Source organism: Narcine bancroftii, chromosome 9, assembly GCF_036971445.1.
Source record: "Narcine bancroftii isolate sNarBan1 chromosome 9, sNarBan1.hap1, whole genome shotgun sequence".
Classification (NCBI taxonomy): domain Eukaryota; kingdom Metazoa; phylum Chordata; class Chondrichthyes; order Torpediniformes; family Narcinidae; genus Narcine; species Narcine bancroftii.
The window spans coordinates 96,863,213-96,881,567 of record NC_091477.1 but is presented as its reverse complement, the minus strand read 5'-3'; the positions used below and the strand labels follow the sequence as shown (position 1 = coordinate 96,881,567).

The 18,355-nt window shown below is 36.5% G+C and overlaps 1 protein-coding gene across 5 annotated transcripts in view; it reads right to left on the bottom strand.

Moving 5' to 3' along the window:
- LOC138742490 (mitofusin-1-like) overlaps window positions 1-18,355 on the bottom strand; it is a 69,560-nt gene that overhangs the window by 4,816 nt on the left and 46,389 nt on the right. For all 5 annotated transcript variants that reach the window (XM_069896967.1, XM_069896964.1, XM_069896963.1 and 2 more), the window contains exons 11-17: window positions 16,201-16,327; window positions 15,616-15,720; window positions 15,423-15,525; window positions 8,444-8,673; window positions 7,902-8,054; window positions 5,324-5,520; window positions 2,617-2,751 (exon numbers count right to left, since the gene is read on the bottom strand). In XM_069896967.1, coding sequence (XP_069753068.1) covers window positions 2,617-2,751; window positions 5,324-5,520; window positions 7,902-8,054; window positions 8,444-8,673; window positions 15,423-15,525; window positions 15,616-15,720; window positions 16,201-16,327 — 1,050 coding nt within the window. The remainder of the gene's footprint in view (window positions 1-2,616; window positions 2,752-5,323; window positions 5,521-7,901; window positions 8,055-8,443; window positions 8,674-15,422; window positions 15,526-15,615; window positions 15,721-16,200; window positions 16,328-18,355) is intronic.

Genomic DNA, 18,355 nt, shown 5'->3' with positions numbered 1-18,355 from the left:
CATGCATAAACTTTTGTTCTTCCTCATTAGGCGCGTATATATCAAGCAAATTCCAAAATTCTGAGTATGCCTGACACTTTATCATTGCATACCTCCCTGCTGGATCTATTATTTCCTCCATTTTGATTGGTACATTTTTGTTAACTAGTATGGCTACACCTCTAGCTTTTGAATTATAGTATGCTGCCATTACGTGTCCTACCCAGTGTTCTCTTTAGTTTGTTATGTTCCACATCAGTTAGATGCGTTTCCTGCACAAATGCTATATCTATTTTTCCTTCTTCAATAAATTTAGTAGCCTCTTCCTTTTAATTTGGTTATGTATTCCATTCCTGTTTATAGTCATATAGTTCAAGATGGCCATCTTATATCTTGCATACACCTCTTTGCCACCTCCATCCCCCTTTTCCATCTCTTAGTTTTCTCTTATTACACTTAATGTATGACAACACATTTAAGACAAAGTACCCCTGCAGTTCCCACATCCACTAATACCTTAACCCCAAAAGTTCCCCCCCTCTCTGAGTTGCCCCATATCCCTTGCCGGGCAACCACAACTTCCCATTTCATTTGGATTGCCATCTTGTTCATGGCATCAACAGATTTTGCAGTGACGGTTTTTTCCCCCTCTCCTCAGCCCTTTCCAGAAAACACTTTTATTAATATAAACACATATAACAAAACTCTATTTTTCACCCTATTCCCTTCCTTCCCTTCTCTTTTCCCTCTTTAGTTCTTTACATATACATTGTTTTTACATCTTTAAATATACTTTATCGCCGTTCTTCATTCTTGTTACATCTCTTCTCCTGTCCTGCTAACGTTCTGCAAAGTCTTGCGCTTTCTCTGCATCTGAGAACAGTCTGTTTCGCTCCCCGGGTATAAATATTTTAAGCACGGCTGGATGTCTTAATATGAATTTGTAACCTTTTTTCCATAAAGTCGATTTTACTGTATTAAACTCCTTCCTTTGAGTTCAAAACTTATGTCTGGGTAAAAAAATATTTTTTGACACTTGTATTCCAATGGTTTATTATCTTCTTTAATTTTATTCCTTGCCCTGTCCAGTATATTTTCTCTTTTCGTGTATCAACCTCAAAAATTTAACTAAGATGGATCTTGGTTTTTGATGTGCCTATGGTTTTGGAGCTAATGCTCTGTGGGCCCTTTCTATTTCCATTTCTTCCTGCATTTCTGTCGTTCCCAGGACCTTCGGGATCCATCCTTTTATAAATTCCTTCATGTCTGTGCCTTCTTCACCCTCCTTCAGGCCCACTATTTTTATGTTGTTTCACCTACTATAATTAATTTTCCAACATATCAATTTTCTGATATAACAACTCTTGTGTCTCTAATTTTTTTGTCACTTCCAATTTTTCTCTTAAGTCATTTACTTCCATTTCTACAGCCGTTTCCTGCTCTTCCACATTCTCTACTCCTCTGTCGTTACTTCTAACCTTTGCATTTTATCTTCTGTTCTTTTCATTTTCCTTTTAATTGCATTAAACTCTAATGAAAACCATTCCTTTAATGACCTCATTTGTTCTTAAAAAAGACTTTATCTATATTCTGTTCATCAGTTTTACCTTTTCTCTTTGTCCATCAGTTTTACCTTCTATTTCTTTGTGAAGATCTTGGTCTTCTTCCTCTTCTTTTGTTTCTGCGTTTGTGTCTTCTTCTTCTCTTCCTGATGAGCTGCTTCTATCTCTTTTGTCAGGCCTCATGTTGCTGGTCCTCCTCTCCTAGGCTGCTCGTCTGTTGTTCTTCCTGACGTTGGTCTTCTTGCTGGTCATCCCTCCATCTATCTCCCATGTCGGTTTCATCGCTCCCTCTTCTGCTGTCTTCCTCGTCCTCCAGCTAAGAGCCCTGGTGTCGGGCATCCCTCAGCTGTTCGCTCTTTGACAGCCCGCTCCTTTGCTGAGCCCCCCTCCTGTCGGTGTCCTTTCTCCTTTGATTGCGCACTTTTGTTTGGCTCTGAGAGCTATTTTTGTAGTGCACCGGCTGGTGGGTCGTGACTCCGCAGGGCAGGCACTGACCTTGAGGGTTGGGCGCTCCTCGCCACCACAGCGTCCTGTTCCTTTGTGCAGGTAAGGCCTTCTCCAGCGACTTTTCTACTTTTTTTCCCAGTTGTTTTTACTTTCTCCTTCTTGGAAGCCATCTTCTTTCTCTTCTCTGTATCTTTATTTTCTATTTCTTGTATTTTATTTTTGTTATGCTTTGCTTTTTCCTAAATTTTTTCCTATTTTCCTGGAGAGGGCTGGTTTTCCCGACCAGCCACTACTCCATCATGTGACTCCTCTCCTAGTGAAAATTAATGGACAAAGAAAAGATGCACCTAAGATCAGAATTGAACAGCAGTTAGCTGCTGAACCATTCCCAAATTATTTGGCTATCCAAGGGGAAGGTCTGTCAGTGAAAATGAAAGCATGTAAACGTTCAAGTTCACTTGTGCTGATGAACTCCACACTTTAAACACAATTCTGTCCTATTCCAATTACAGGGGAATGACTTTGCACTATGGTTAGAAAATTGTAGAAACAGATCAACTTGCATACCATGAAATGTTTTAAAATATATCTTCCAAGAATAAAGGTTTCATTGGAAAAAAAAATTTACCTCAGAAGCTTTGATCGGTTTTGTGTGGTTTCTAAGAGTTCAATTTTTTTGTTGAGGTTGGAGATTGCTTCTTCTAAATTTTTCTCTGTAAGATCTACCTGCTGACATAGTCGAGCAAATGTACTGCTCATTTCCCTGGAAAAATAGAAAAGTGGATTGGGCAGGAAATTCATAGGTTCACTTGCAAAAATTAAACAATTACAAAGCATTTTTTGATTATGTTATTCTGACCCAATTTAAAAAGAATGATTTTATCCCTTAGCTTAGTCATTTAATTTTATGCCAGCAAAAGTTGCATATTGGAACAAATTTGTCACAGCAGAGATTAGTAGTTACCTATCATACAGAATACAGTTACTTCCAGTATAGTTCAAAGAACCAGGAAGCAGCACATTAGCAAGGCTCACTGCAGCACAAAACCTCTTTCAGTGTAACAAAGTTACCCTTGGCAGGCTGCCTTTGGCAGCTGGTGAGGCCGTGTACTCTGGTTCCCTGGATAACAAAACTGGTATAGTTACTGAATCTTTGTAGTTTGATCCTCAAATCTTTCAGCAGTCTTCATTAAATCAAAGAAAAGGCTCCTCTTTCCTTTCTCACAACCATCAATTGTCTCCCTTCCATTCTGATAAACCTGCTTTGGTTGGGAAATCTGATTAGCAATGCGCTGGTGGACTTATGATGTCTATCAGTACACCAGTTAGTTTAGGGTGGTGCAACACCTCCGACACTTTTGGCCTTGTTACAAGTTTGATAATGGCAACAAATAAAAGTAAGCAAGATTGAGGAAAATATAATATTCTTGACAATCAGTATCCTTAGTCCATTATACAAATAAGAAAATCAAGTTTGATGATTTTGTTTCTTTATCTGCACATGAAAGCCACTGAATCATGACAAATGAACAATTTTTGACTAAAACTGTATACAGCTGAGTTTTACAAAGAACTATTAATGATTTGATAATTGTTATAACTAAGTAACTGGAAATAAAAATCACTTTTGTCCAATGACTATTTTTTAAAAAAATGACAATGTTAATGCATCACAACCCACACCTGACAGACTCCTGCTTTCCCAACGTTACAAAAGCAATTCTTTGAATCCTGCCCTTTACCATTCAGTGTTAGGTCTTCAACCCTCCAAGGTCTCTGTATTTGAATTTAGACCAACCATTTTATTGCTACAACTCTGAAGCAAAGCACTGAAGTTTCTTCAAATCTCTCTCCCTCAAAACACTATAATGCCTGCCAATTGGACATCACCTGCATTGATTTCATGTGGGTCAACTTTGTGCAAAGAATGACAATTTCCCAATGCAGAGATGCCATAAAAATGAAAATATTGTACAGCCAGTTCTTCAAAAAGATCAAATAGAGGAAAACTCAAGTAATAGAAAATAGAACATTCAAAGCCATGAAATATTCACTACTGATAGGAAAGTAGCAGCTATAATATGCAAGTGGAGATGTTAAGGTTTGAGCTTAAAAAAAGCAGATAAAAGGGTATGCTGACTGAGGCGGCCAAAATAGGAATGTACATTGAATTAATTTAAGGTACAACTCCCAGAATTATTTTTAATACTTGGGAAAGGCTCTATTCCACATAATATATAGACCCTGCAGTTTAGGATTTATTTATTTTAAATATTGTCCAAAGACCAAGTGGAACTATGCAATGATCTATTTTTTTTAAAATCTCAACTTTATTCTCCCAGTATTTCTCACTTTAGTGTTACCATACAGGTTAAGTCTTGCCTCAAAATCCTTCTCTGATAATGTCCATAATAAACTCTCACAATGTACAGATGCATTAAAATTCTTATTTTAGCTACAATGGTACACAAGATACACCAACAACACAAATTACCATAATGTGCTAAGAAACAAATAGAAAAGGACAAATGTTTACAGTTGATACAAAAAAAGTTTCAATTGTGCAGCCAAATCTCTTGGTGGTCTGGGTGTGCGTGCATGCAAAGACTGCAGCAGAAGCTGGAGGAAAAGCAAATCATTGATGAACCAGAGAATTCACAATTGTGCTGGAAAAACTCAGCATATATAGGAAGGATAGCTATCGTTTCAGGCCGTTTCGACGTCAAGTATAAGCAAAAACAGGCAGGCACCAAAATAAAAAGGTGGGGGGGGGGGGGGTAGGGGAGAAAAAAGGGAGGATTAAGGACTGGTGGGAGGGCAAAGTGAAAACATGAGTGATTGGGAAGAGTGTTGAGGGTAGCTCACTGGTAATAAGGGAAGGGGTGGGGATCTGAAAGAAAGAATCAGTAACTGTGGCCACATCAAGCCAAGAAGAAGTTAGCACAATCACGATAGATCTTCAGACAAAGGCTATTAGAAGGGTGGTTCTTTCAGCCAAAAAAAGATAAAATAGGGGAATGTCAAAAAATAATTAAACCATATTGGGTGCAATAAACAAAATATTAGACACCCATTCGAAAAGAAGCAAAGGGGAAATTTATTGGAAGGTACACATCTACTGGCGCACAAAATTTAGATTCAGAAAAATGAATCAAAAGGAAATGACAAATGTGAGAAAACTGTTAGATCCATCAACTCTTCATCCTTTAGTTACACCACCGTTAGAGATCATGCTCCCATCTACCAACCACTAAGTAATCTTCCCGGAAGAGGAAGCAGCTCCAGCTTATTCAGAGGGATTCAATTGAAATTAGTTTTCTTAGAAAAGTACTTACTGACTAACTTGATGACTACAGTTTGCACTTGTGAAACTAATGACCATCTGCAATTTCTCAGTCGCATAATCCACAAATTGGCGCTTGAAAGTTCTCTCCTTTGCTTTTGTTGTCCACATCAAGCGTTCATACATGTACAATAAACTGTATGAACTTAAAGCAATAGCTATAAGCCTCCATCCCACAGCCCTCAAAATCTAGGTGAAAAATGCAAAAAATGATTATTTACAAGCAAGATATACTTATTCAAAACTACAATGTGTCTATAAAAGTTATACAGTAAACATAATAGGGAGAAATTTTATTTTGGTTAACCAATTTAAAGTTTTGGATGAAGACCCCCCCCACCCCCGCATTATGTTTTTATAATGATTTTCCTTTGTTATACATTTCAACAATTTTTTTTCTGCAACCATAGTTAAAACTGTCAGATTTATTGTCAGTAGATACATGACACCACATACAACCAAGATTCTTTTGCTTGTAGGCCAGGCAGAATTTCTACTTGTCAAAAGTGCAAAAAAAACTGCTCAAGATGCACATACAAAAGAAATGTAAACAAACTGCAATACAGAAAATAAATATTCAATAATAAATAATATGAAACTTAGGTGTCCTTAAATTAGTCTCGGAGTTTGTTGTTGAGATGTCTGATGGTGGATAGGGGTAACAACTGTTCCTGAACCTGGTAGTACAAGACCTGTGGCACCTATATCCCTTTCCTGATGCCAGCAGAAAGAACTGAGTGTGTCTTGGGTGTCAGGGATTATTGATGATTGCTTCTGCCCTCCAACATCAGCGTTCCATGTAGATTTTCTTGATGGTCTTGCTTGTGATGTATTGGACGGTTTTCATTAACCTTTGCAAGGCTTTCCACTCAGAGATATTGGTGCTCCCATACCATGCTGTGATGCAGCTGGTCACCATTCTTTCCACTACACATCAGAGACATTTGTCAAGTATGAATTTGAAACAATGTCCCCTCCTCAACAACTATCAACACAGGTGCAGTTCAAGGATGTGTGCTCTACTCACTATACACCCATGACTGTGGGATCAGGTACAATTCCAATGCCATTTATAAATTTGCCGATGAAACCACGGTTTTCAGCAGATTCACATACATCAATGAAGAATTGTACAGGAGGGTGATTGATCAGCTTCAATGAGTTGTGTTGCACTAATAACCTTGCACTCAACAGTAGCAAAACCAAAGCGATGATTGTGGACTTTAGGAAGTCAGAAGAACACAATACATGGATATCAAAATCTCCAAAAAAAACAGCTGACCTGTGATGCCCAACCAAGAGAAAATTGGAATTTAATGTTTTCTTGAAAATCTGCACAAATCTTGTTGCAATCCAGATCATAACAGAGATCAAACTTGTGAAATGGTAAACGCTCATTGACCTGATTCTGAATATTTAATGGAAGCAAAGGCTTGAGATTTTCTGCAAATATACAAGACTTTGATCAATGCTCTGAATCCAATTTAAACAACAACCAGCTGGTTGCATCACTGTATGGAGGTGCCTATGCTCAGGACCAAGAAAGAACTCCAAAAGGTTGTTGGTTTACATCACAGGCACCAGACTTCAATCCATGAAGGACATCTACAAGAGGTTGTGTTTTAAGAAAGCAGCCTCTGTCCTCAAGGACCATTACCCAGGCCATGCCTTCTTCACTCTGCTACCATCAGGAAAAAGGAGCCTGCAGAAACGCACCCAGTACCACAAGGCCTGCTGCTTCCCCGCTGCCATCTGATTGCTGAATGATCAATGAACAAAAGACACTGCCTTACTTTGACTCTTCTTGCACTATTTTTATTTATGTTTGTAAGGTGGTTTGTATGAATATTTGCTCTGTGATGCTGCCGCAAAACAATGGGATTGTGCCTCGTTCATGACAATAGATTTGGATTCTGAGATTATTAATGTCATACCAAACCTCTGCAAACTCCTGAGAAAGTAAAGGCACTGAGTTGTTTTCTTCAGGATCATATTTGTGTGTGTCCAGGAAAGGTCCTCCAAGATAGTGACTCCCAGGAAATTTAAATTTGCTCCCCCCCCTCTCCATCTCAAACTAATAATATAGCATCAATGAAAAAGACTTATCGTGAGAATTTGGGGGTAGGGAAGCATGTTGCAGGGAGCTACTGTTCAATCCCATTTTTGTCTTGCAAAACACCTTTCACTGATCTCTAGAGGGCAAGTCTTCAAAGTACAATTTGGCTCATGCAATATTTCAAAAATTGCTGCAGTGCCTCTGGCTCAGTTCACATTTGTAGATGGTCATCACACTGTACAAATGTTCATCAATTCATATATTTTTGCTTAACGAGACAATTTCCAGAATATATTAATTTTATAAATTCTCCTATTTACTTGATAATATAGCTGTAAAGATGTAAACCAATTCAAAAAGGTGGGACATTTCAAGTTCGAACCATGCAAATAATCACAAGAAAAGTTACTGGTATAGGCAATATGATAGAATGGCCCAGCATAGTAAGCTTTCCTCAAAATTACTGGGGCCATTGTGATAGCTTGTCATCTTAATTTCAGCCACAGATACTTGCCACTCCTCCAATAACAACAACACCCACGGAGGTCCGCGACGTCAGAGAAGCTAACCCAGTAACTAGGGATATCATGTCTTCTTGAGTCATGTTTTCCTGTGCAAGTTCAGGAGCATTTGTCACGATTGGGGTTACTGGTAATGGTCGAAGAAACTATAGTACAAGGAAGCAAAGATATTCAAATTACATTCTTGCTTCAGTTATTACAGAAATGTGCAATTGTATTACTTTCATTTGCCATTTAAGTATCATGGTTAATGTGATTTATGGTGTGAAAAATAAAAAAATTAAAAAAAAAAAATTCAAAGACAAGGTCGTAGCTGTCTATCTGTTCTCCTGAGAGTTGAGCCAAGGGAAAACATCTAGTCCAAACAAATATATAGAATACACCCTCAAAAAGCACTAAATTTTGAATCCTAAAATGCAAGATTAGGTTTTGGGTTTAATATTTTCAAATCTATTATACAAATTTTAACTTAATAGATTATTAAAAATGATTGTAAAAATGATTGTAAACCATACATGTAGCATGTTCAATGTACCTGAGAAGTTGGGTTAGCAAGACCCAGAAGGGCTCTACGAGCATTCTTCGGTCCCAAAAAGCGGCTGACCAGTGATGTCCAACCAAGAGAAAATTGGAATTCAATGTTTTCTTGAAAATCTGCACATATCTTGTTACAATTCAGATCATAACTGAGATCAAACTTGTGAAATGGTAAGAGCTCATTGACCCGATTCTGAATATTTAACGGAAGCAAAGGCTTGAAGTTTTCTGCAAAATATACAAGACTCTGATCAATGTTCTGTATCCAATTTAAGCAACAACTTAACAGAAAAAGTAACACTAGTCTGCCTGCTTTTTGCTCATACCTTAATGAATGGCTCAGGTCCAAAACATTGGTTAGGTATCTTTGCCTCCTATGGAGGATACAGGACCTGCTGAGTTTCTCTAGCACTTTTGTGTATTAACTGGCATCACAATGGGATAGCTGTTAATTAGGTTACTGCTGTCTATCAAAAGATCTGTACACTAAGCCAGTCAATTTCACAACATTAAAAAATGAAGCTTCTCAAGTTTTCTGAATACTAAAGCGAATGTGTCTAAAATTAAATTGTTTCGTTTCCATTCAGACATAAATCCTCTATGTGACAAATGTAAACTAGGTGATGCTTCTTTAGTTCAAACATTCTGGACCTGGCCTAGCTTAGAATAATTTTGGAAAGATGTTTTTCAAACACTATCGGAAATTCTTAAGTTAAAAGTGGATCTTTGCCCTTTAATTGTTCTTTTTGGATCACCTCAAGATGTTGATGTATTACTGACTTCAATTCAAAGCTGAATTTTATCTTTTACGTCATTGATAGCAAGATGTGCAATTTCGATTAAATGGAAAGATAATACTCCACCTATACATGCACAAGGCTAAGAGAAATTATGGCTTGTTTAATGCTAGAAAAAAATTAGATATGTGATCAAGGATTCAAATGTTAAATTCCAAAAGACATGGGCCCTATTTATGGATTATTATCATAATTTTAAGATTTTGGTTTTTTTTTTAAATATAAATTTTATTTACAATTCAAAACCACAAAAGATTCACGCATTTTACAGTAATACAAATCCATTTCAAATATGTGGTAAATACAAGAAAAAGAAAAAAATGAAAGAGAAAGGCTCTCCCTATAAACCTTCCCCCTCGAACCCTCTACAATGCAAAAAAAAAAAAAAAAAATGGGACAAGAGACCTTCAACTGCAGTGCTCCTTACTATAAGTCTTCTTCTAATATACAGAGACTTTTAGGAGAAAGAGAATGTCTAAGATTCATTCAAATATTCATACCTACAGTTGTAAATATGGACTCCATATTTTCCAAAATATATATTTATCTCTTAAATTATAAGTAATTTTCTCAACTCCGAACTTGCATATGCCATCTATCCATTCCAAATCTATGTCAGACTTCCAAGTTATAGCAATACATTTTTTAGCTATGAATAAACGTCACCTGATACATATTCAATTTTAATTTAAGTTTAACCCCTCTAATATCACCCAATAAAAAAAAAAAACATTGGATCCTGTGGGAATTTAACTGCCATTATTCATTCTAATAAATTACCTATTTCCAACCAAAAAGGTTTAACCTTAGGACACTGCCAAGTAAAATGCAAAAATGTACCAAGTTCCTGTCCATATCTGATGCATAAATCCTAGAAAGCCTGATTCAATTTAGCTTTTGTGATGAATACAATTATATTGAACCAACCTATACCTCACACTTATTGTGCTTTTCATACTTTCTCTACACAACTCAATCCAATTCCACTCATCTTATTTGCTTACTCACATTTACTTCCCATTTTGTCTTGAATTAAGCACCCCTACTTTCTGAGCTTTTTTTGTATCAACCTATACATTACTGGAATAAATTTCTTTCTATCCCTGCTACACAAAAATGACTCCACTTCCATCTGTGCTGGCAATAACAGACAGATCTTGACCAACATTTTCAGGTAAGAATCTCATAACCTGATAATAATAAAATCTGGAACCTTAAACTTCTTCATTCTTCAAAAGTAATAAATTTCCCCACTTCAAAACAATCCTCAATGTTCTTAATACCGTAACATTGCCAGACCTTTAGAAACTGATTTCCCATAGAAAATGGAATAAATCCATTTTGAAATAAAGTTGTTCTTCTTGACATCAAACCTTCTCCAATAGCTATATCGACCTTATTTCAAAGCTCAATTAAATATTTCAATATAAAGGTTTCTCTATTCGCTAACAATCTTGAATTCCATTTATAAATAAAATCTTGTGGGTTGGTTTCCCCTATTTTACTAAATTCTATATTTACCCAAGCTGGTATTTTATCTATGTCATACATTACATTAATAAAACACAACTGGGCTGCTTTATAATCATAAAGTTGGGGAGCTGCAAATCTCCTAAATCATATTTCCACTTTAATTTTTTTCCAAAGAAACCCTTGCCATTTTCCCTTTCCATAAAAAATTCCTAACACAAGTATTTAATCTGCTTCCACCTAAATATTTTCTTCCAGCTTCTAGCCACGTAAAATCAATTGTTCAGTGCTTAGTGTTGTGGAATTTTGGTGCTGTGTTGTCCCGCTCCAAGTTGGGGGTCTCTTGATTCATACATGTCAACTTTCAATTCTGATTCGAGGAAGAGGTTTTTGGATTTTTTTTCTTTTTTTTGTTGTTAAATCTTATTTTATTGACATGATTGTGCCTCTGTCTTCTGGATTACCGTATTATGAGAATACTACATTATGTTTATTTCTTTTTTTCCTAATCTTGTAGCACATTATACAATTGTACTCTTCAATTGTTTATATTGTAAAATATTAATAAAAATATTTTAAAAAGGATATCAATCTACATTGTTTACTCTCCACATGTACCTGGACTTTAATTGACAGGAACAAATCAGTTAATTATTTGAGCTATTAGGTAGCTATTGCTTTAAGCCGCAGCAAAGGATTTCCTGTGTAAAGGCATTTCTTGTTCTTACACAGTGCTTCCTCTGGTTCTTTTCTCTTGCGTCTTGCATCAAATACTTTATCCGATCTGTTCTATTTAATTCCTTTATATACTAAAGTGTAAGTCAACCTCATCCTTACATCTTACTCCCTACTAAAATTCATATACCATTAAAATGCAATTAGAAAATTAAACAAACTTCCACAATAAGTACAACATAGGCAGTGATATTCTCTGGTTCTGTACACTCAGACAGGCAAGTTAGCTTTATCTACCTTATTTCAAAGCTCAATTAAATGTTTCAATATAAAGGTTTCTCTATTCGCTGCTAACAATCTTGAATTCCATTTAAAATAAAATCTTGTGGGTTGGTTTCCCCTATTTTACTAAATTCTATATTGAAGCTGGTATTTTATCTATGTCATACATTACATTAATAAAACACAGAGCAGATAACAAGAAACAACTCATTCACATTCCCTTGAACTAAATCTTAAATGCCATATGTCATTCAATGGGAAGGTATAAAATAATAGCAACTCAAGATTGAAAAATCAATCATTAGTATAGCATATTGTGTTTGCATGCAGTTTTTAAAAAAAAGCTAAAAAGCCCCAAATTCATCAGGTTAAACTATTGTTGCAGTACTAAAACTACATTTGTTGGCAAAAGGCCAAATTAAATCCAGCAAATTGCAATCTTGACTGTAGTGATGCTAGGAGGAACACAGATGTGCAACCACAAAGTACACAGGATGTCTATTAGAATATCCTAAATAGCATTAACTACACTTCAAAAAGTTAATGAGGACACAAGGAATTGCAGTGGAGGGAAGTCAAATAGCCCTCAATGTTGTTTTCCCTTCAATACGATAAAAAAATGGCCAATTTAGCCTCAACTTCCCCAGATTCTTCAATCTTCCCCAACCTTGGTTTGGGGGAGGGGGGGTGGGGGGGGGAGAAAACACTCGTATGTTTTTGAGTTGTTGACAAACAGTCCAAAAGATAACTAGCCACTACATACATGAAAGACTGCAGGTGCGACCTGGAGCCACACAATTTGCTGGAGGAACCCAGTGGGTTGAGCAAGGGTTCCCACCCTCAATGTTGACAATCTTTTTTTTAAATTTCACTGATGCTGCTCAGCTTTTGAGCTCATCCAGCAGATGGTATTCCAACTAGCCACAAAACACTGAGAAAATGATGTTGCTCTACAAATCCAAACTTTCACTTAAAAGTTTAATGATCAGCTGCACCATCAGATCAGAACAGGTTCAGACTCAAAACAACACATTTCGCTTGTATTTAATTAGCTCAGATGTATTTGGGTTTATGTGGTGTGAATGTAAAGGCCATTATTGTGCATGTGCATCTGCTACCTTGGTGCTTCTACATACGTACAGAAGGTCACAGATTTTGGAACTGCTGCAAGTATCTGTATTCAGTAGTCAGGAAAAAGCCTAGCCCTGATCAGCTTGAGACGATTAAACTTCTGGATAAAGCTTTGTCCGACTTGACATCAAGTTTCTACAAAGTTGCAACAACATCCTTGCAATAAAGTAAAGCTTATTCTATTACATTTCCAAATCGACTCTCGAAATTGAGAGGTTTTGGAAAGATTGGAGGCAAATTATTCTCATTACAAAACTACATTGAATTAGATGTTACTACATATACATATTTGTATTCACAAATTTATGGAACCATTTAAAGGTCTATTTGCTTTAAAATAACATTACCCGACCCTTCTCAAAGTATGCACAACTACAGTATTAGAAACTTTGATATCCAAGTTTTATCAGACAAAAAGGTACCTATTAAGTGTCTGAAAATACTACATATCTAACACTACAAGTATGACTTGAATGCAGAAGAAAAATACAAATGTAACAGTTCAGTATTCATTCATTTATGACCGTTATTTTAATTACACATAGGTCCATGATGTTGCACAATCAATTTTGCATGGAAAGACTTTTAGGTAAAACCAACATAACCCACGATTTACAATTAAGCTAGATATTCTTTTCCTAGATAGTGCCACGTTATGTAATTATTTCTGGAGATTTAATCATCCCAGTTGAAATATATCAAACCCTCCTAATTTGTGGCTGGAAAATGGCAGATAAACTTTGGGGAGTCACAGATGAGTGACTCATTGCAGGATTACAACCTCTGATTTGTTGTTAAGGCCACAGTAATTATGCAGCTGCTCCAATTAGGTTTATGGTCAACCGTTAACGCTTAAGACATTAGCCCCTTTCACACTTGCAAGTGATCCCAGGAATTAACCGCCAATGGGCCTTTAAAGTGCTAAGTGTGAAAGCAAAATCAGCTCAATACCAGCGTCAGATGACATCTCACGCCGGGGATTGGCACATCAAGTGATGGTGGACCTGCCCTAAATCCTGATCAATGTATTATGATTTTATATTTGAACAAAATTAATCATGCCTAATTATAACATAATTAAGTTTTATGTACAGCACAGTATGAGCTCTTCAGCTCCTGTTGTTGTTCTGCTGACCCCTAGTACAATCCCTGGGGTCTGCAGATGCCAGTGTTTGCAATCAGGCAAGTGTGAAATGGGTAATTTCATTGTGGGATTGTAATGACCCAAGTTTTTGTGTGAATGTAGGAACGTGAAGGAAGATTAAAATTAAGGTATAAACTTTGCCGTGGGAAGGTCATAGCAGGAGAGAGAGAGAGGAAATAGAGAGCAATAAATAGCAATAGCGGACAATTTTAAAACAGCATGGGAAAGTTGGTAGCGCTATAGCGCACAATTTATAAAGACTGTGGGAAAAAACAATGGCAGACCTCACTTCCCAGAATATCATGCAGCAGAGAAAGCCTTCCATAAATGCTCCGTTGCCACAGCCGGTCATACAGCCCTTTCTCTGCCCCATGGAATTCTGTGAGGGCAGGTCCGCCATCGCTTTTTCTCCACGGTATTTATAAATTGTATGCAATAGTGCTACAAGATACTCCAACATTTCTGCCAACTTTAGTGCAAACCCACCATCAGCCAAATTTTCCCCCTCTCCAACCCAGGAACAAGTCTCTCCAAGACTGCTTAGTCCGTTCTTCCTTTCCCATCCATAATTCTGCCTCCTTAAGCACTTCCTGCTGTAAACTGCAGAAGGTACAAAACTTGTCCCTACATCTTCCGCTCACATCTACCCAGGGCCATAAACAGACCTTCAAGCCAAAGGAGAATTGTCCAACCTAATCTACTTCATTTGATGCACTGGTGTGGCCTCTATGTTGGTAAGACCCAAAGCAGATTGGGTGACTGCTTTATTGTGTTTGTAGGTCTTGACAAAAGATTTTGACTGAAACATTGACTGACTTCTACTAGATGTTCCTCCAGCAAATCTGTCTGCTCAAAATTCCTGCATCTGTAGCTTTTGTGCTTCTCTAATTTCTTTGTGGTTTGTTAATCTGGATATCACAATTCCAGAATATGAAGATTTGCCAGGTACAATTATTTTTGACTATTTTATTTATAAATTTAAACCACAGAAAATCACATACATTACAAATCTTTAAGTCAATTTAAAATACATGTGGTATATAAAAAGAAAATGAAAAAACCCTTACCCATCCCTCCCCCCACTAAGCCCCATAAGGAAAGGAAAGAAAGGAAAAAAGGATAGGTCAAGAGATTGTCAGCAGGGTAACTTACAGTATTTAACACCATCCAATAAGAAAGATGACCAAGAGAGAGAAAAATGTCGGGATTTCAATTAAACATGTACAAACTGACAACATGTCTAATATTTTGCCTCTACCAAAAGAACTTTGAAACACTGTATGCACTGCCTACAAATGTACTTCATTCTGCTAACTTTCTGATCAATTTTTAAACTTTATTTGCTAAAGTGTTTGTCATATACTTGGAGAATGAAATAGTTGAGAATTCATTTGGAATGACTCAGTTCCATGACTGAAAATCAGACCCATGGGAAATCCTGCTACTCAATTCAAAAACTTATATTTTGATGTACAAACCTATAATTTCAAGTTGTGCTGTGTGCAAAGATGCATGGACTGCAGTGGAACAACGATCGGCCAAGTTCCTCCCTAGTCCAGCTTCAATATGCTTCTGCAGATCCTGTAAAGTAATTAAGTACTTCAGCGATGTGAGCATTATTTTATGATTGCTTTCCTCTACAAAATGCTCAATGATGGTTTTACTGCTTACATTTTTATAAAACCTCAAGACTGAAGGAGCAGAATGGAAATCTCCTTTAAATTCATCAACCAATATAGATAATCGGCAGATTTCATGTGTCATTGCAGCAGAAACCTGAAATAACAATTTTAAAAGCAAAATGTTACATTTCCAAAAAAACTGATTTTTTTTTAAACTTGCAATGTCAAAAATACAAATAGACTGCGCTCAGAACATGGGCAGTCCAGACAAGCAGATCTTCCAGATTATTGGTACCCTAGTACAATTTTAATTAATTGTTTTAAAGATGTTACACAGAATCATAATGAATGCTGCTGTGAACCCAGAGAGTCAAAAGGAAGCATGATGTCCAAGGCTCTGTTGAGTCAAAAGTGTGCGTAGCCCACGTTACCTACTGAGCCAGATACTGAAGCTATATTTACAAATAGTCAGCAGATTATTGGAGTTTGTGTACTTAGATAAAATTTCAACCATAAGACATAACATTTTTAAAGCATTTTATACATAATATTTTTGGTTAACATCAGTACTGGCCAAGATCAACTGGAGGCCAACACTTTAAAGACAAGGCGGGGATGGTCTACAGATTCTCACCTTAGTTTCTACTTCTTCTGTTACCAGCTTTATTTTTCTCTTACAGTCCTCTGACAGTAAAGTCAATTGACTACGCACAAACTCTAGTTGATCTAGATGATCCTCTCGTTCTTCCAATGAAAGCACCCTGACAGCAAATAAATGGCTTAATTTTAAATATTATCACGATTTGGGAACACGTGTCCTTAATTCAATTTTATATGAATTAAATAGACTGACCCTTCAATGCACAATTGTACATATGACTACATGTTGAAGTTGGTGCACTCATTTTGAGATGAAGCTTTCTACATTCAGCCATTGTCAATAAGTAAATAATTATTTTCAAAAATTACTGTTTTTTGTGCAATGGAAATAAATTTCTGATGCATTTGGACAGAGCATAATCTACAATAACTTACAATTAAAAACATCTTCAATGAAATTAAACACTGGAAGTGACTTCACAAGAGTCTTAAGGGTTAAAATTTGAAATAGAGAGATTTCATATTTATTGTCATGTGACAATAAATTGTCAGGAAAAATTACCAGAATCTCAATCAAATTGACAATCTTAAGAAGCATATTGAAGGGAAAAGAGATGGGTAGAGAGAAAATTATGAAGGTTAAGATAGTTTGGAAGTACAGCTGTCAACAAAGCAATTTTAAAAAGTGGAGATGCTCAAGACACCCAAATTTAGAGTGAAATTTTAAAGGAAGAAATTGCAGAGATAAAATGGGACATGGCCATGAAATGACTTCAAAGGAAAGAGAATTTTAAAATGGAGGCATTGCCAGATTGGGAATTAATTTAAACCTGCACACAGGCAGCAAAGCCTTGAATGACCACCAACATGTAGTATGTAAGTACTGAGGAAAAACATGGGAACAGTCGGATTCTGAGGCAATAAAAGCAAACTTGATAAGATATTAAGATAGACCATATAGAAAAAAAGAACAAGAAACCAGTACTTGTATGATGCCTTGCAAACCCCGCAACAGAAAAGTTTCCTCTTTTTATACCTAGAGATATAACAGAGCACAAAACAGGAAACAAAACACAAGTTCCATGCCAGATTCCCCACATTCTTTGCACTTGTATGCATTTCTGGGGCAGTCCCCCAGGAACAGGTTTAAATTGTTAAGAGGATGTCAGCAAGACGACAAGAAAATGGGAGCAGGATTAGATCATAGCCCCTCAAGCCTTTCAACATTGCTTTGGCCGATATTCACCTCCTGTACAATTACCCCATAGCTCACAATTCCATAGATCTTTCAAAAATGTATCTTCTAATTCTTTCCATATCCTAATGATTTTAGCTTTCACAACATTCAGAGAATTCCAGTAATTCACCATTCAGAAGTTGTTCCAATGCACTTCAATTTAAATGGCCATCTCCAAATCTTGTAACGATGTCCCCTCATTTAAGATTTTCACACATCTTAATTTCTACTCTCTCATGCCTCTTCAAAGTATTATACATTTCAATCAGATCTCAATGTTCTAAACTGCAGAGAATAAAGATCAACTTTTAGCCGAAACTGCAGAGAAGATAGATCTACTTTTAGCTGCATTGGACAATCCTCTCCTCTCAGGAGATACTTACATTTCTTGGGACTGCTTCCAATGGCATTACTTCCTTTCATAAACAAAAACATTAAAACTGTGCAGTACTCAAGTTATTGCAGCACTAGTAGCTTATGTAATTGTAATAATGCTTCCCCATTTCTAAACTCTAACCCTCTTGCAATCAAGGCAGAGATGCTATTTCCCTTCCACTTACAGCAACTGCCTGCTGAAGTTTTACAATTCATGCACAAGAATATAGATACTTTTGCAATCTTCCTCAGTTTAGATACTGATGTCTTTAGATTTTGCTTATCAAAGTGGATACCATTTTTATCTTAAAACCCACTTGTAGTTTACATCCATTCATTAAACCCATGTTTATCCTATTACCCAATCCAAAAAAAACTCACTGGAATATTCTCAAACCTATTTTGTATATTATTCTTATTATAATCAAAATGCAAGTGATCCCTCATTTTTCTGGGATTCATCCTGCTAAAAATGGATACTAGAGTTACAACCATCCCTGCAGATTTGAGAACTAGAGACCAAAAATCCTCATCCAATTCTTTCCCCTCTTAGCTTTCCTTGGTCAACAACAAATTA